Genomic DNA, 19,526 nt, shown 5'->3' with positions numbered 1-19,526 from the left:
CAACATCCCATTTATACCTTGCAATAAATTATTCAAACATTTACCTAAGCCTTTCCAAAATGGTGAATCATATCCTTTGACAGATACATCACGACGAAGATCTCTTCCTTGGCCATATTTTGATATAAAAGCTTGTGCACTGAGAGCATTTTGATTAGTAAGTAATCTCCAAGCCAGCTTGTGAAAATATTTTTTATTTTTATTTTTGCAGGCATAATACTTTATAGTTTTTATATATACAAAATATTAAAAAAATCAATACTAACCTTCAATAATGAAAAAATAATATCACTCATAGATTAAGATAAAAGACCTAAAATTTTAAGATATAAATTTCAAACTGTAAAGTATAAATTAAATTAAATAATGTGGGATGTAAAATGAAATTAAACGCTCGAGAAAAAACTTAGGGGAATAAGATGATACACAAGATAGCTGGAGACCTGAAGTATTTTTTGAAAAGAAAAGTAAAGTAGACAAATTAATTAAATTTCCATGGATGGAGTTGCTTATAAAAAATTATAAGAAATAAGTGATAAAAAAAATAAAGAGAATAAGTGATTCAAAGGGAATTCAAAAGTGCATGTATTAAGTTTTTCCCTATTATATGTACACATGGCTTATATGCATCTTAATTGTATTTTAGGTTGATTTATGGTGAGGATAACAAACTTGTAGTCTAACATTCTGTTGGAATATTCAAGTGTGATGAGTCTCATATTGGTTGATAATGGGCTAAGTGAAGTGTATATATGTGAAAGGACCCATGAACTCAATGCCTTAAGGTTTTGGGTTGAGAGATGATGTCGAATCCACTTGCCAGCGTTAGCCTCGCTTAGCCCATTAGTGGGTGGTCCCCCGCCACAGGCTCCTCCGGACCCGCCTGACAGTGGTATCAGAGTCGGGTTAAGCTCGGAGGGTACTTGGTTGAGGGGGAGCATCCCGATGTTGGATTTCACACTTGAGGGGGAGATTGTTGGAATATTCAAATGTGATAAGTCCTACACTGGCTCTAATACCACAGTCAGGCGGGTCCAGAGAGAGGCCGTGGCGGGGGACCACCACCAAAGGGCTAAGACTATACCAATGTCAGGGGGTTCATGGGAGAGCTCGTGGCGGGGTACCACCACCAATGGGCTAAGCTATACCAACAACATCAAGTGGGTTCGACATCGTATCACAACCCAAAACCTTAAGGCATTGGGTTCATGGGTCCTCCCACTTATATGCAGTTCACCTAACTTATTATCGACCAATATGAGATTCATCACACTTGAATATCCTAACAATATGTCTTTTAAGTGTAAAACCCACCATTGGTTTGCTCCCTGTCAACAGAGTACCTAAGCCCAAAGTACTCCACCTGCCTTAAGCTTAACACGAAGCTAGTTCGAGTCGAACCTGACTTTGATACCACTGTCAGGCGAATCCGGGCGGGAGACTACCACAAATGGCTTAAGCTAGGCTAACCACACCAAGTGGGTCCGACACCATATCTCAACCCAAAACCGTAAAGCTTTGGGTTGTGACATGGTGTCGAACCCACTTGATATGATGTAGCCTTAGTTCATTGGTGGTAGTCCCCCGTCACGGGCTTTTCCTGGACCCGCCTGACAGTGATATCAAGAGTTTTGGTTTTAAAACTGGGGTTCCTGTGGCAAATTGGGGTTTTGCGATATAGGGTTTTTTCTTGGCGTAAAGAAAACTGCAAAATTGATCTGGAAAGGATGTCCACTGGCTAATCACATATCGATGTTGAAAAGTTCAAAGGAAAGGGGTTCGACTTATGGAAATTGAATGTGCAAGATTTGCTCGTTGACAAAGACGTGTGGTACGTGATCGAAGATGAGAAGCCATAGGTACCAACAAAACTGTCGGTGAGAGAACGTCGGAGGAAGGCGAGTCAAACTAGTTGAAGGCGTGGACCAAAGACGATCGAAAGGTGCGAAGCCTAATCTGATTATGCCTGGCAGATAACGTTATGGTGAACGTAACTTCTGAGAAGACCGCGAAGGATCTCTAGACAAAGCTAGAAAGCCTTTATCAAAGCAAGTCACTCGTGAACAAGTTGTTCCTGCATAGGAAGCTGTATAATTTGCAGATGAGCGAAGGTGATTCTTTCTCTGCTCATTTAAATGAATTTAACACTGTTTGTGTGCAACTTTCATCTATAGATATAAATCTGGATGAGGAAGATAAAACTTGCACCTTGTTGTGTTCACTGCCAAACTCTTGGGTGCACATTATTGTTTCAATTGGTACTGGCGTTAGTAAACTGTCGTTCAAGACGGTTGTTGCTTCCCTATTTTCTCAGGAGATGAGAAGGGTAGGTTCTAAAGGTACCAATAATGAGGTTCTGGTCGTTAGAGAAAAGAGTGGTGACAGATCGAAGTCTAGTCAGAAAGGAAGATCGAGGGGACGATCAAAATCCCATGATAAATATGAAATAAGGTGTTAGAGGTGCAAACAGGTTGGACACTTGAGGAGGAATTGTCGAAATAAAAGCGTAGGTCCTCTTGAGAAGCAGGATGATCCACCACCTTCTGGTTCTGGTACAAAAAAGGATAATGGAGATAGTGCAGGGACCTATACATGGCGTTCGATAATTATAGCGACTGAAAAGACTAGATCATTGACACTGGAGCATCGTTTCATATGAGACCTCGTAAGGAGTGGTTCTGCACCTATGAATCATATTCGGGCGGAACAGTAATAATGGGAGATGACACGACTCATACTATTGTAGGGCATGGAAAGGTAAAGCTGAATATGAATGACAGAATAATCAAGAATCTACTCGACGTGATGCATATTCCGGGGCTTACCAGAAATATGATCTCCGTTGGTAGTATGTCAAATACGGGTATTAATTTCAGCAGTGAAAGTATTCTTGCAAGCTGACTCATGGAGCTTTAGTTATTGCAAGAGGAAAGCGCCATGGTAAATTGTGGAAACTGTTGGACAACATAGTGTTCAGTGGTGAAAGCTACAGAACTGAACAGGCGAAAGAGGACACTGCTATGTTATGGCATAAGAGGCTGAGGCATATTGGAGGAAAAGGTCTGGAGACTCTAACATCAAAGAAGCTGGCGGGTGCAATTCTGAGCTGCTCTATGGGGTTTGAATTTTGCGAGCATTGCCAGCAATGCCAGCAAGGGAAGCAAAATCGGGTATCTTTTGATTCCATAAGAGTAAGAGCTTAAGGGATTATAGACCTGATACACAGCGATGTGTTTGACCCCACACCTGTTGCATCACATGAAAAATCAAGGTATTATGTTTCTTTTACTGATGATTTTTCTAGATATGTGTGGTTATATTTCTTGCGCAATAACGAAGAAATGTTCAATAAATTCTGCGAGTTCAAGGCTTTGGTGAAAAATCAGTTTGACCAAAAAGTCAAGGTGCTGAAAACTGATAATGGAGGAGAGTTATGTTCAATGAAGTTCAATCAATTTTATGCGAGCAATGAGATTGCAAGGCAGAAGACTACGCCCTACTCATCTCCACAAAATAGGGTGGTAGAGAGATTTAACCAGTCTCTCGTGGAGAAAGCACCAAGTATGTTGAGCGGTGCTGGATTGGTAGCTGAGTTTTGGGCGGAGGCAGTGGCTACTGCTTGTTATTTGAAAACATATCTCCTACATCGACCTTGAAGGAGAAGACTCCATATGAAACACTGTTTAGGAAGAGGTGAGACCCATCTCATATCAGAGTGTTCGGTTGTGAGGCATATGTGCACGTACCCAAGGAGAAAAAAAGCAAGCTTGACAGTAAATCAGAAAGGTGTATCTTTATTGGGTACAAGGATGGCGTCAAAAGGTACAAGTTGTGGAATCTTGATACTCAAAGTGTAACTTACAGCAGAGACGTTGTGTTCAGGGAATCTAAGCCGAATACATTTTTCCAAAATCTCCTGAAAGTCACATACTGTGGAGTTAGATGTGGGTTTGAAAGAGGATGCAGTAAACTCATAGGTTGGAGTGGAAAGTTCAAATTCTGAAGTTGCAAAACGTGGTTAAAGAAGAAGATTCTGAACTGAGGCTGAAGTTGAAGCACCAGTGCTGACGAGGTTCACAAGGGAAAGAAGATCATCTGAGAGGTAAACACATGAAGATTAGCCTATATGCTAGTGATGATAGTTGTGCCCTATTACAAATGATGATCCGAGCACTGTAAAACAAGTTAGGAGCTTGAAGGATGCCAAACAATGGAAGAAAGGCATGAAAGATGAAATGAAGTCTCTGATGAAAAATCAAACTTGGAGTTTAGAGAAACTACCTGCTGACCGAAAGGCAATTGGTTGCAAGTGGGTGTTCAAGAAAAAAGTTGGTGCCAATATAGAAATTGAGCGATGCAAGGCTCGTTTGGTTGTGTAGGGATACTCACAAACAGAAGGAGTTGATTATGGTGAGATGTTTTCACCTGTTGCGAAGTTGCATTCCATAAGACTCATTTTATATGTGGCAGCTGCATATGGCCTTAAGGTTTTGGGTTGAGATATGATGTCAGATCCACTTGGTGTGGTTGATGTAGCTTAACCCATTGGTGGTGGTTCCCGCCACGGGCTTTTCCCTGGACCCGCTTGACATTGGTATAGTCTTCACCTATTAGTGGTGGTCCTCCGCCACAAGCTCCCCGTGGACTCGCCTGACAATGGTATTAGAGTCGGGTTTAGTTCGAGCTAGCATGATGTTAGGCTAGAGGCGGGTGGAGTATTTTGGGTCTGGGTATACGATTGAGAGTGAACATACCAATGGTGAGTTTCACACTTGAGGAACAATTTGTTAGGATATTATAGTATGATGAGTCCCACATTGGTGGATAATGGGTTAAGTGAATTGCATATAAGTGAAATGATTCATAAATCAAATGTCTTAAGATTTTGGATTGTGACATGATGTCGGAGAAAGAGATTGTTGGGACCCATGAACCCAACACATTTTATCTTTGGGAGAGATTTAAATATCTCCATTCCTAACTCGTCTCGCATTTCGAATTAATTTCATAGCTGACTTAAAGAATCGAAACTTATAGGAATACGAGGAAAGTTAACTTGACTCAAAGAAATAATTATGGTTGGGTTAAGTAAATAAAAAAATCTCTTCCTGTGTCGCTGACTTTCCACTCTTAGCTCGTATTTTGGTACTTCTCTATCCACTTCAATTTCTTCTTTTTTTCCTTTTGCCCTTCTCTCTCTTTATTTATCCTTCCTTTCCCTTCTTCCACTCTTTGCGCATTAATAATTCCTCCTTCAATACCTCTCTCTATATATAGTTATCAATATCTGCGTAAGTTTTCTTCAAATTCCCAAACCTCTTTCTCCGAACAAGAAAAGAAAAGAAAAGAATTCAAAGGAAACGTCAAAGCAACTCGCATTCTATTCTTCTTCATCATCAGATTCCCTATTTCTTTGCCCTAGATTTTCTCCCCTCTCTCATATCACCGCCTTTCCGATCATTGATTCCTGAATTGCTCTTCCTCTTAGGGTTCCTTCGTTCTTTCGATGGACTCCGAGGATGATATGCACGACGCCAACGACATCGAGTCCCTTGACGACGATTTCTACAGTGGCGAGACCGAGGATGCTCCCATTGATTACTACAGCGACTACGATGACGACGCCGATGATTACTTCGAAGATGCCGATAGGGTTGAGTCTCGTCGCCCGGAGGTCCCTCTCTCTCTCTCTCACTTCTATTCTCAATTTTGTTCCTTTTCCGATTCTAAGAATCTTTTGATTCAATTTGGGTAATGTTGCCTCTGTGGAAATGGTTCTTGGGAATCACTTGGATGCTACAAAAATTTGATTTTTTTTTTAATTTCTGTAGTGTTTAGTGGTGGTGTGGCAGAAATTTATGCCTCACTGAGCTTCGTTTGAGAGTGGAGGGTGGGTTCAATGATTAAATGATTTCTTTTTACTCGTATTCATGAAAATACAATTTTTTTTCCTTCTTGGTTTTGCATGGATTGGATGTGTGTCCTATAATTTTAACTTTGAGACCTGTGCTGATGCGTGTTGCTCCATTTCCTTCTGCAATCTTATGCCAATTTCCTTCTAATTTACGGATACGGGTTTGGATTTCAGCAAAATTTCACCATCTTGAAGGAATCCGATATCCGATTAAGACAAGAAGAAGACATCACAAGAGTAGCAACGGTTCTTTCCATTTCAAGAGTTTCTGCCAGCATACTACTTCGTCACTACAATTGGTGAATTCAATTTTTTTAAACCCTATATTGGTTACGTTTTATATCATTTTCGTGTCTTTGTATGATACTGATCATACCATGTTGGCTGTTTTAAAACATTCTTTTTAATGCTGCATTTTTATGATATGTAAAGTTTTCGCTGCTTATTATAAACTCATGTTAGAGATGTAATGGTGTTGCAGGAGCGTCAGTAAAGTCCATGATGCATGGTTTGCTGATGAAGATGGAGTCCGAAAAGCAGTTGGCTTGTTGGAGACGCCAGTTGTCCAGCATTCTAATGCTAGAGAGGTGAGATATGGATGGTTGGGTTTTCAAACTGGTCAATAATGTAGTTGGATTTTATTTTTTCCTGCTACTTGGGCTCTGTTTGTATTTCACTTTTATTCTTCGTTTCTTCTGTGGCCAGCTTACTTGTGGCATCTGTTTTGAAAATTATCCTCGTGCTAGGATTGAAATGGCTTCTTGTGGTCATCCCTACTGTGTCTCATGCTGGGAAGGTTTGTCTTGTGTGCTATCTCTCTCTGTTCTTTTGTGACCTCAGATATAATCTGGACATTGAGCAGAATATATGCATTTCTTTTTCGTTGATGGAATATGCATTTTGGTTTTGGTTATCTTTAATTTTTTTTAGGTAGCTATAGCTTAGGTGTTTGTCAATTTTTTTCATTTAATCCTTCAGATGTTATATGCAGTTTTTTTCTTTTTCTGTCATATCATGTTCTTCTATCCTTTTCTACATGCTAGGATATATTGGCACGTCCATTAATGATGGTCCTGGATGTTTGATGCTGAGATGTCCTGATCCCACTTGTGGTGCTGCTGTTGGTCAGGATATGATTAATCTATTAGCATCCAAAGAAGATAAACATAAGTATGCCCGGTATCTTCTTAGATCTTATATTGAAGACAATAAGAAGGTATGTACTAAATATTAAAGGGAATATTTAATTTTCTTTATACTGCCAATTGAAATCAATGTGACTGAATGGTGGCCATGTTTCTTTTTCATTATGCATTCATAATTCTTTGCATGTTGAGTCAAGTGTTAGGCATTTATAATATCCTGGCTAAACCAGGATGTAAATTTCTAAATTATGTGATTATAACTGTTAAAGAGTAAAAAGGAACATGCATTGTGAATAGTATTCTAATAGTGATAGGTTCCAATATATATACGCACCACGTGTGATTGAAAAAGGAAACAAATCAATCCTAATTAAAAAGGAAATAATAATTAATCCTAATTGATTGAATCCCATAAATTAGGGATTTGACAAAATCTCTTAATATATGGAAATAATCTTCTGATTTCTTACACTCCCTCTCAAGTTGGGAGGTATATGTTGATCATTCCCAACTTACAAATTCGGTCTTCAAATGGTGGTCTACGTAGACCTTTATTATGGATGTCTATTGATTGCTCTCTGGTAGGAGTGTACGTCATACATACACTTCCATCATCTAATTTTCCTTGGTGGTATTCAGAAACAGATACGTCGAACTGATTTGTAGTTCCATGGAATTGGTTTGCCAAGCCATCACTAAGGAATTATTAGTCTCCCAATCTTCATATCTAGGATCTTTCCTAGCGGGTTTCTTCACATTCTCATTGAGATAACCCATCTTGTCCTTAGCCTGGATGAGCATCTTGACCAATTGTGACCATTGTAGGAAGTTTTTTCCGTTCAACCGGTGATTGGTGATCTACATTGCCAAGTTTTCGCCTGCGGACGACATATTAGGGCTGGGAGACATGCCAGAAGAGCTGGTGGATGAAGCCATAGGAAAGACAAGGTCTTGGAATAGTAACCCATAAGTGAAGTACCTCCGTTTCAGATTCAAGGCCTGAAACAGGAAGAGGAGGCACCGATCTGTAGGATGGTATCAGTGGCAAGACGAAATGACGGCTGGAAGGCAGTGCGTGGCTGCAGCTCCATTGCTGAAATTTTGTGGGTCGACTTGGAATCTCTTTCTGGGTTGTTTGGTGCCGTTATTTTGTTGGTTGAACTTTAGGAACGTTAGTTTTTGGGGTTGGTAGTGGTTGGAGATGTTTGGGTATGGTGGAGGGCTTTGATTTTTCAACCTTGACAATGAGAACCTTGATAATGGCTAAGTAACAAGGAAATTGAATCTGCTATTGACACCATTTTAAAGAGTAAAAAGGAATATGAATTGTGAATTGCATTCCAATAGTGATAGGTTACAACATATACACACACTACATGTGATTGAAAAAGGAAACCAATTACTTCTAATTAAAAAGGAAATAATAAATGATCTAAATTGATTGAATCCCATAAATTAGGGATTTGATAAAATCTCTTAATTTATGGAAATAATCTTTTAATTGCCTACCATAATGGTTCAATAGTTATCACATTTAATAATAACCTACTCATGTTTCTAAATCTTTATTAATATTTTTATGTTTCACTGTCTGACTGTCATAATTATCTTATTTCTTCGACTTCCTTTATTTTGTCTAGTCCAAGTGGTGTCCCGCTCCTGGTTGTGAATATGCAGTTACTTTTGATGCTGGTAGTGGAAATTATGATGTCAGTTGCCTCTGTTCATATAGCTTTTGTTGGAATGTAAGTTGTGTATCGATTGTTTCAGATTGCTACAGTCTTGCATTTTATAATATTACTGTTTGTTCTGAGGACTGATAAGATGTGTCTTTGGATCTACAGTGCACTGAGGAGGCTCACCGTCCAGTAGACTGTGGCACTGTGGGAAAGTGGATTTTGAAGAACAGTGCAGAGTCTGAAAACATGAACTGGTACATATTTCTGGAAGATTTTTACTCATACAAATTCCTTTTAATAGTTGAAATAATGCGGTGTTCTCAAGAATTGCAGATATCTAATATTTAAAAGGGACACTTAATTTAACTGGAGATTATTTGAGGGTTGGAAAATTATTCATATTTTTATGCTTGAATCAGGTTAAATGTTAGCTAAAGGGGTGAGACCTTACTTCATTTGAAGGAATGAAAGAAATAAAACACATAGAGCCATGATGTACTTAATGTTTGGATTTTCTTTACAATTTTACTAGATCAATTCTTAATCCCTGGAATATTAGGATTCTACATTCTCTTTACCTCTTTCGTGATCCTTGAATTGCCTCCATGTGTTGCATTTCTCTAAGAAGTCAAGTATAAACTGTGGCTTTTTGGATAGTTGAGACTTGAGAGCCTGAGCTTACTGTTAATTTAAATAACTTTCAGGATACTTGCTAACTCAAAGCCATGTCCCAAGTGCAAGCGACCGATTGAAAAAAATCAAGGGTGCATGCACATGACATGCACTCCACCGTGTAAATTTGAATTTTGCTGGTATGCATTTTCTTTTCTTTTTCCCTCATAATTTTTAATAATACGATGTTGCATGATCCCTCTTCTTCTTTTCCATTATCATACTTTTCGATGGTTGGATCATGCAAATAGTGGGCTTTTTTTTTCATGGGGATGAAATATGAACCTTTTTGGCCCCAAGAGTTTGAGCTTATATGAGTTTTAATTGAATTTGATACATTTTATCTACATAGGCTATGCGTTGGTGCATGGTCAGACCATGGTGAAAGAACTGGTGGTTTCTATGCTTGCAATCGTTATGAAGCAGCTAAACAAGAGGGAGTGGTAAGGGACATAGAAATACTCAACTTGATTCAGGCTTCAAGCTACAATTAGCTTACTGTTCGGTCCACATCTATCTGGATAATGGCATTTTCTTAATAACTAAATTTTGTTGCATGTAGTATGATGATACTGAAAGAAGAAGAGAAATGGCAAAGAATTCGTTGGAGAGGTACACACATTATTATGAGCGGTGGGCCAGCAATCAATCCGTATGCACCATTCCACACTTATTCTGTTCAGTAGTCATGTCTTAGTAATTTGTCTTTGTTACAATTTCTGGATTGTTCTTCAATAATTTAACTTTTGCTAGCATTTCTATCATTTCAAGAGCTAAATGACTAATTTTAAGTATATTAAATTGTTACATGATATTTTCATCCATAATCTTCATGCGTATTTTGTGACCAAAAGGTCACGGTTTCGAATCCAGGAAATAGTCTCTTTGTAAATATGCAAAGGTAAGGCTGTGTACAAGGATTGTCTTCACCTCACCCTCGCTAGTCGGGGTTTAATGGGGAGTGGTTTTTAATCTTCATGCGTATTTGCTTCATATTTGTTGGAAATCTAATATAAAAAACTGTTCATGTGTCTTGACATAATAATTTAAGCTGTTATGAGAGTTTGTGTATCAAAGCCTTTATGACGAAGTGGTCTAAAGTTCAACTCTTATGGCTCTCATTTTCCTAATTAAAAATGGAATTTAAGCACAAGATAAGCGGTTGCTTCAAGCCTAAAGCTCTTGTGTGAGGGGACAAAACCATTCATGTACTTTCATCTATCAGCTTAAACTTTTAGGAAAGTTGATCTTTGGCAATGTTGAATGCCTGAACTAATGAAGAACATTTTAATATGCTTTATATTTTCGTTTTTTTTTTCGGTGCCTACTGTTTGGAAGGTTATCTGGCTAATTTTTTGTAATTTCTTTCTTGATGGATGATGATTTGTTCTTGATTCTCTATTTTACATTGTTCTGTGTTATTATTATTTGGTTATATTCTTTATTGATATAATATGTTCAATGTACTTTTTCTTGTCTCACAGTCAAGGCAAAAAGCTCTTGCAGATCTACATCAGATGCAAACTGTTCATGTATGTTACATATACATTTGTCATGTTCATACATCTCTTTTTTTTTTTTAAATTTATATATATATATATATATATATATATATAGGAGGGATCTTTTGACTCCGGTATAATACTAAGAAGTTTTATTCTCTATCTCAGCCGTTGATTTTCATCTATCTAATGAATATGATTTTTTGAGTTATATCAGTTAATTAATTATCAATTCCAAATAAATTATAGCCGTTAGATAGACCGAACTCAACGACTGAGATGTGGAATAAGACTTTTTAATTCTACACCGGAGTTGAAAGATTCCTCCTCATATATATATATCTATAATGTGGCTTATACGTAACTTTTGACAAATGAAAAAACATTTTCTTTTCTGTACTTGTAATATATTTTTTTTAAGCTTGTTTTGCAATGTTCATGAATATGCAATTTCGAATATTGTAGCTTATCTTTTCTAGTAATAAATAAGCAAATATTAATTTTTTTCTACTTTTGCTTCTTGTGTGGTTTTTTGTTTATTCTCCTGGTGAATAGTGATCATATAATTGCTCACTAATCCTCCTCTTGTTTTTTTTTGTTTTTTTTTTTTTGGGGGCCAGATTGAGCAGCTTAGTGACACGCAGTGCCAGCCTGAGTCACAGCTTAAGTTCATAACTGAGGCCTGGCTACAGGTAAATGATATATATATGGTTTAGTTTTTCTCTTGCTGGAGAAACACTAAACTTCCTGCGGAGACATCTTAAATCCTGCTGGCTTTTAATTTTCTTTTCTTTTCTTTTTTTATTGTATGGACCCACACATGTATGTTTCAGCAGGAAAGCTAATTACTTCTCCTGTACCAGGAGAAGAAATTAACCCATATATATATATGTAATGGATTTATTCAGATTACTTTGTGAAGAATTATGAAGCTTTAACATGTGTTTTTTGACTGAAAATGAAGACCAGTTCTTCTTACCCCTGGGGGAGAATTGCTAATGATCTTACTTTTAATTGAACTATTTCCTGAAGCTGGTCATTTCATGAGAAATTTTAAGTGTTTATAATCTTTATGATGGTTTTCATTACTATAGCTGTAGGGAATTAAGTGACAGCAGAAGTTCATTTCAGGGTGAAATAGACGGCTTCCTAATCAGTGTTTCATTTTTGCAGATAGTTGAGTGTAGGCGAGTGCTGAAATGGACGTATGCGTATGGGTTCTATTTACCTGAGCATGAGCATGCAAAAAAACAGTTCTTTGAGTACTTACAAGGTTTATTTTTCAACTTGAATTTAATTAGAAATGAGTCTTGTTTGTGGTGGTTCCTTAGAAGTAATACACAACTATAATTTGTTTTCAGGTGAAGCAGAATCTGGCCTGGAGAGACTTCATCAATGTGCCGAAAAGGAACTACAGCCATTCCTCAGTGCTGATGGCCCATCCAAAGAATTCAACGACTTTCGGACAAAGCTAGCTGGATTGACTAGGTATATATTGCTCCTATTTTGTTAAGCATTTGTCTTGTGCCCTTGTTTTTCTTTTTTCATTCATGAATATTTTGGTCGGTTCTGATTGGAATTTGGCTTTGAATTGATTTTCTGATATATATGCTTTGGCAGTGTGACTAGAAACTACTTTGAGAATTTAGTTAGGGCATTAGAGAATGGTCTATCTGATGTGGATAGTAATGGAGCTGCCTTCAGCAAAGCAACAAGCTCAAAAAATTCTCCAGGGAGCAGCAAGGGGAGAGCTGGAAGAGGAAAGGGAACTTTTCGCGGAAGAATGTCTGATGATAATCATTGGTTTTGTGAGCATTGTACCTATGCAAATGTCAAATCTGCTACCATATGCCAGATTTGCAATCAACAGCCGCGATGAAAATTTGGGTTATCCATTAGCAACACTTGTCTCCTGCCCCCCCAAGGCCTTCGCACCAAAAGCTGAGTTGGAGTTTTTACTCTTTTTATGTCTAGTTATATGCTGGGCTCCATTTTGTGAGGCTATTAAACATGTCAACAAGATAAGGGAGCAAGGCTTGGAAGAAAGGTTGCCCTCCTCGCAGTCCTATTCAATACACAACCCAATTTGTTGTATATAGTGTTCTGTCTTAATACTTACGTGTGGGGGTTCTGCTACAGGCTTTTGTAACTGAATATCATAACACAACAGATGCTGAAGATGAGCACAGATATGCTTATCTGTGTCCCTTAATTTCTTTCAGTTCAGTTAGTCTCTCTTGGCAGCTTCTTTGAGATACCTAGAGTTAGTCTTGTATGAGCTCGGGGTTTGGTTACTTTTTAAGAAATCATGATAAGGGACTCAAATAAATTCTATGCCATATCACTTGAAATTTTTAGCACCTTTGTAAACTTTGTGCCTGCTAACCTAACAAGGTAGAAGCGCTGATACTGCTTATTTATGCTTTTTTTGACATAGAACTTCTCTTCCCTTGCGGGTCTTTTTCGTGTATTAACGTGCATCTAGTGAATTCCAGGACGCTATTCTCCAATAAAATTTCCAAGTCACTACCTGAAATTCAGTAAGTATAGCTTCTCATAAACAAGATTGTAGCATTAGTTGGGCGATTCGTGGTTAGGCTTTCCAAATTATTTTGAAACCTTGATCCTAGGCCATCTTTATTCTATTACTGAATTTTTCCCATTGATACCTCATTAACAATGTATATACTCATCTAACCGTCAATTAGTGAAACATGTAAATCAATGGCTAAGAAGAATAACCGGGAATACCTAATCTAACCTTTCATTAACGAAATATGTATATCAATGACTAGGAGTAACCGGGAACCTGTTGAGCAGGTAGTCTATCAAACGTATTGATTGCATATTTTTCCTCAATTTTTGGGAAATTTTTAAGGAAAAAATGTGTATCATTTTAAATGATGTAAAATTGTGTCATTTGAAGTCGGAGAAAGAGATGGATAAAAGAGGAGAAAGAGTGGATAAAAAAATATAGTATAGGTTTCACTTCTTTGTGAGAATGAAATGATATAAGTTGTGTTATTTAAAAGGACAAATATTTTTTTCAATTTTTAAAGTAGCAGTTTTGCACAAATATATAGATGGCCCAATGGGGAAATATGCGGACCAGCCGACATACCATTACTTCTAACATGTTCGGTAGAAATCCAACATATTTAAGCAATATGAATCAATCAATGTATTTTACAAGACGAATTTTACTAAATTAGAACTTCTGGATTTTACTATTAAACATCTGAAGTAAGAACCTTTTTTTTTTTTTTTTGGTGGGGGGGAATTTGCATTAAATGTATAAAAAAATTAAGACTATAAAGTATTTTTTGTTTAGATTGATATAACACCTAATAATTAATTGAAAAATTCTCGACTTAATCAACAGCACGAATGTAGTTTTTGTAAGGCGACCTCCGGGAAATGAGTACTAAAAGACATAGAATACTAGTTATGATAACCGTGAGTCATGTATAAAAAAAAATAAAAAATTATGATACCCGTGAGTTAATGAGAATATGCTAAACTCCATTTTTGGCTTACTTCTACCTAAACTAATTAGTAGTTAACAAATAGGTGAGGTTGAGACTTTTTGAAATACATATTTAAGTAAGTAATTAAAGGAAGGGAAAAATGTTTCTGCAGTTAATGCAGATAAGTTATCTGCATTTATTTTCAAAACGATGTCGTTTTGGTATTGAAATCTTAAAAAATTATAAATATAAAGATTATTATAACCCTGAAATAAATTAAAACTACAAAAATACCATAATTTTCGCCCAAAACGACGTCGTATTGAACTTACTGCAGATAACTTATCTACAATAACTGCAGAAAAAACGAACCTCAAAGAAATATTTGGACTTTTTGAATGTTTGCTTTAGTCCCGTTTACTATATTCAATAAATCTCATGTAAATTTTAAATGGGTATTTATGTTAATATGTGTCTATCTTGTTTATTCGTCTAATTTATTCTTTTGCTCGTTTAAGACTATTTGAATGTTCACATTCTTTCAATTACCCCATTGGTAATGAATCTTAATTTTTCTTTCTGAGTAATGTAGCGTTTACAAATGTTTTAAATTAACGAATATATAATAGTGTACCCAAAAAAACAAAAAAGTTAACGAATATAACTATATTGATATGGTAAATTAGTAGTTAGTGGGGGATTGTTTAGCTAATTTAGTAAACTTCAACAATTTTTAAAAGCTGATTTTGATATTTTTAGTGATTGTTAACCATATGTCGTTTCACTCCATGAATACATGTAAACCGTTTCTTCAATTCCTTCTGTCATTAACCGTTTCTCTCCTATATATTTGTTTCTGTTGTGTCTTTTCTAATATTGGGTCACCTTTATTTGAATTATAATACTCAAATTAGCTTATTTGTCACGGGGAAGCACAACATTGTGACAACAAACTTGATCACACTCACAACGAAACACTAAGCTTGTAAATTATGTTTGTTGCTGTTTTTAACAACCTGTTTAATTTCACTAGTGTTAATTATTATAATATCTCAATGCATTTGCTTCTTTTTTTTTCACCTTCTGTGTCCATTCAATTTTATTCTCTTTTAATTATTGCATTTTCTTCTTAGGAGTTAATTGAGTTTAAGCAAAATGCCGATGTTTGTAAATCAGACTCTATTTGCATTCGCTACTCCAATCGAATCAAACCATTCTGCAGCATATAATGTTTGCATTGATATTCCGCCCCATATTGTCTCAGATGGTTTTTGGGGAGGACACCAAACAGAAGGGTCACCATTAAAGTCTTCTTTTCCAGTATTCATGCTTCAAATCATTGTAATCTATGCTGTTACACAGCCTATCCATTTCCTTCTTAAGAAGTTTGGTTTACCTGTGTTCATTTCTCAAATGATGGTAAGTAAGCCTAACTGCAACATTAATTGGTTATTTTCTTTGTTTCCATTGTTTCAATTTCTCATTCAACAATTTCCAAGATGTAAGAATCTTATATATGTCATATATTGTAAGTAGGAAAATTAACATAGATCGATCAAATAATATTACTAATAGAGGTAGGTTATATAATTTACAACATTTTCTGTTATCGTTGGATCAAAATCAAATTAACAGTTATAAAATGACATCAAGTGAGAGCAGTTGATTTGATTTTAATCCAAAGATAATGAAAATGATTGTAAAAATAGGTGCTTAGTCCTAGGATTTCTGGTGTTGTGTTTTCGGTTCCTTACTAATAGCATTCATTATAATAAGGCGTGGTGAACCTGAGCAGTAGTAAAGATGTTCTTTCATGACTGAAAAGTCATGGGTTCGAAATCAGGAAATAGTCTCTTTACAATTATACAAGGGTAAGACTGCGTACCAGGATTATCTCCACCCCACATTCACTAGTCGGGTTTAATGGGGAGTAGTTTTTTTTTTACTAATAGCATTCATTATTAATCCATCCATGCTATAATTAAGTTAGACTGAAATATGATTGTGATAAGACTAAAAAAGTTTTGAATTGTGTTTGTTTGAAGGCTGGGATACTTATAGGACCATCGTTGAATGTATTTGAGCAATACAAGATGATGCTGTTTCCTTTTGGAAGTCAGGATACACTAGCAACAATAACATCACTTGGTTATGTACTGTTCATGTTTGAGAATGGTGTGAAAATGGATATTGGCATGATATTCAGGACAGGAAAGAAGGGATGGGTCATTGGTTTTTTAGGGTTGGCAACACCTCTGATAGTTGGTTATGCATCTTACAACTTCGTGACAAAAAATGTGGGGGCAACTTTTGGATCCAAAAAAAATGCATTCGGTGTTGTATTGATAACACAGAGTATAACTTCATTTGCAGTGATTGCTTCGGTGCTGAATGAACTTCAAATACTAAACTCTGAACTTGGGAGACTCACATTATCTAGTTCATTGGTGGGTGACTTATTAAGTAACATTATTTTGGGTATTGGCTCAATCGTTGATAAATCACCCAACAGTAAGGTAGTTGGCATAAGTTTGGGAGCTACAATTGCCTTGATTATAGTCATTTTCTTTGTCTACCGTCCTGCAATGTATTGGGTGATTGAACACACACCAGAAGGCAAAGAAGTGGATGATATTTACATTAATATTATCATTGGGATTCTCTTTACTTTAGGTGCCTTTTCAATGCTCATGAATCTTGAATTTTTCTTTCTACCTTTTCTTTTTGGATTGGCTACACCAGAAGGACCTCCATTAGGATCTACATTGGTTAAAAGGATTCAACTCTTTGGCTCAGAATTGTTTTTGCCAATCTACTTTACTATCTGTGGAATTAAGGTAGATCTTTCTGATTTTGTTTCGTTTCTTCCAACTGTTGCCCCGATTGTTCTTCTGGGTCATCTAATCAAAATGGGAACATGCATGGCATCTGCACTCTATTTCATGGTGCCTTTTAATGATGCTCTCTGTCTGAGCCTTCTTATGAACTACAAAGGTGTTCAGGAAATTAGCATGTACAACGCTGCACTTGATAAAAATGTACTACAATTCCTCCTCCCTCTCTCTTTCTCTTTATATAAATTTATATACAATGGCAGATTATTCTTACAGCAATGTAAGAAAAAAAAAGTTTTATACTATTTTGGTATTGAATCATGACGGAGTCACAAAATAATTTTAACCCGTGTCAAAAGAATTTAGTTAGTTAGTGTCAAGGTTGTATCATTTTTGAAAATTCAGCCAATGACCATAATATTTAAAGAAAACATGTGTCATTTTTTAAAAACAGCCTATGCCAAGACCTCAGCTGGTCTCAAGGTGACTCCACCATTGGTATTTATTCACTTATATGCAATGATTCATATAACTAAAATATATTAGAACTGTTAGATATAAGTTATATCAATGATAAAAATTAAGAGTGTAACTTATACATAGTGTAAAATAATCCTGACTCATCAATATATATATATAGAGAGAGAGAGGGGTAGGATCCTTTGACACCTCATTTGATAGTCGTTAGATCAAAAAAGATCAATGATATCACATACTTACAAATCAGAGTCCTTGATCTTTTTTGATCTAACGGCTCTCAAATGAGATGTCAAATTTGAAATTTGACACCAAAGACAAAATTAAGCTAAATATTTATGTCACTCTGTCTATATATATATATATATATATATATTTGTGTATGCTTTTGGAATTCTTAAATTTTTGATTTTATTTTTCGCTCTTGATCAAATACTTGTGCAGGATCTCCACAGCCAAACTTATACAACAATGATTACGATAGTCATGGTAATAAGCAGGTGGAGATCCTGCACAAGTATTTGATCAAGAGCGAAAAATAAAATCAAAAATTTAAGAATTCCAAAAGCATACACAAATATATATATATATATATATATATATATATATATATATATATATATATATATATATATATATATGTGTATGCTTTTGGAATTCTTAAATTTTTGATTTTATTTTTCGCTCTTGATCAAATACTTGTGCAGGATCTCCACAGCCAAACTTATACAACAATGATTACGATAGTCATGGTAATAAGCAGCATTTTATACGTGTTGGTGAAACGTTTCTATGATCCTTCCAGGAAATATGCTGGCTACCAGAATAGAAACATTCTAAGTGTAAAGCCCAACTCATATTTTCGGATACTAGTTTGCATTCACAAACAGCACCAAACAATTCCTATTATCAGAACCCTTGATCTATGTTATCCAACAGAAGAAGATCCTATAGTCGTGGAAGCATTGCATCTAATCGAACTAGTTGGTCTTTCCTCACCCATTTTCATTTCTCACAAGCTGAAGAATGGTGAAGTGCGTAGCTCTTACTCTGAGAATGTCATTCTTGCTTTCAAACTCTACGAAGGTGATAAACCAGGTGCAGTATCAGCAAACCCTTACACAGCCATATCCCCACGTAACTTCATGCATGAAGATGTTTGCAACCTTGCATTGGACAAAGTTGCATCTTTTATTATTCTTCCCTTTCATAGAAAATTGACCAATGATGGCAACATTAAATATGATGACAAGAATGTGAGGGCTCTAAACTGTATGGTACTTGAAAGGGCTCCATGTTCAGTTGGAATCTTAGTGAGTCGTGCTGTAATTCATCATGAAGAAAGAGATTCATCTCTTGAGTTAGCAATGATATTTTTGGGTGGGAATGATGATAGAGAGGCTTTGTGTTTAGCCTATAGAGCAGCAAGGGACCCTACCGTTAACCTTGTGGTGTATCACATTGTAGCAGAGAACAACGACGGAATACCAGACTTGGATACTATGATTGATATAGGAATGTTGAAAGATGCTAAGAACGAACGTATGGGAAATGTGAATTATAGAGAAATACAAGTGGAGGGTGGTATCCAAACAGTTTCAATGCTACGTCAAATTGTGAATGTGCACGACTTTATTATAGTTGGGAGAAGACATGGCATTGACTCTCTTCAAACAAGAGGGCTTCAAGAATGGAGTGAGTTTTCAGAATTGGGTCTAATTGGAGATTTTCTTGCTTCCGCGGATCTTGAATGCAATTCATCTGTTTTGGTCGTGCAGCAGCAACAACAACACATTTAGTATATCACAGTAATGCTAGGTATTTTGGTCGCATGAA

At 36.3% G+C, this 19,526-nt stretch overlaps 2 protein-coding genes across 3 annotated transcripts; both read left to right on the top strand.

Moving 5' to 3' along the window:
- The first annotated feature begins 5,261 nt into the window (after positions 1 to 5,261).
- LOC133316857 (probable E3 ubiquitin-protein ligase ARI7) lies at positions 5,262 to 13,300 on the top strand. 2 transcript variants are annotated; one of them, XM_061518647.1, is made up of 15 exons: positions 5,262 to 5,653; positions 6,089 to 6,213; positions 6,396 to 6,501; positions 6,620 to 6,710; positions 6,958 to 7,130; positions 8,700 to 8,804; positions 8,904 to 8,992; positions 9,443 to 9,550; positions 9,763 to 9,853; positions 9,973 to 10,062; positions 10,895 to 10,942; positions 11,533 to 11,604; positions 12,086 to 12,185; positions 12,274 to 12,400; positions 12,533 to 13,300. In XM_061518647.1, the coding sequence occupies exons 1-15, from the start codon at positions 5,507 to 5,509 to the stop codon at positions 12,789 to 12,791; spliced, it is 1,731 nt and encodes a 576-aa protein (XP_061374631.1). In that variant the 5' UTR covers positions 5,262 to 5,506; the 3' UTR covers positions 12,792 to 13,300. The 2 variants fall into 2 exon arrangements, with proteins under 2 accessions (XP_061374631.1, XP_061374632.1); XM_061518648.1 differs by having other exon boundaries at positions 5,262 to 5,674; positions 12,533 to 13,299.
- Positions 13,301 to 15,534: 2,234 nt separating this feature from the next.
- Positions 15,535 to 19,489, top strand: LOC133316840 (cation/H(+) antiporter 4-like). Its single transcript, XM_061518624.1, has 3 exons — positions 15,535 to 15,798; positions 16,425 to 17,417; positions 18,398 to 19,489. The coding sequence occupies exons 1-3, from the start codon at positions 15,535 to 15,537 to the stop codon at positions 19,487 to 19,489; spliced, it is 2,349 nt and encodes a 782-aa protein (XP_061374608.1).
- Positions 19,490 to 19,526: the final 37 nt, after the last annotated feature.

Source organism: Gastrolobium bilobum, unplaced genomic scaffold (genome assembly GCF_033153095.1).
Source record: "Gastrolobium bilobum isolate Gb01-03AN ecotype WA unplaced genomic scaffold, APGP_CSIRO_Gbil_v1 utg9213, whole genome shotgun sequence".
Lineage (NCBI taxonomy): Eukaryota > Viridiplantae > Streptophyta > Magnoliopsida > Fabales > Fabaceae > Gastrolobium > Gastrolobium bilobum.
The sequence above is the reverse complement of the archived record's forward strand: the minus strand, read 5'-3'. Positions and strand labels throughout refer to the sequence as shown.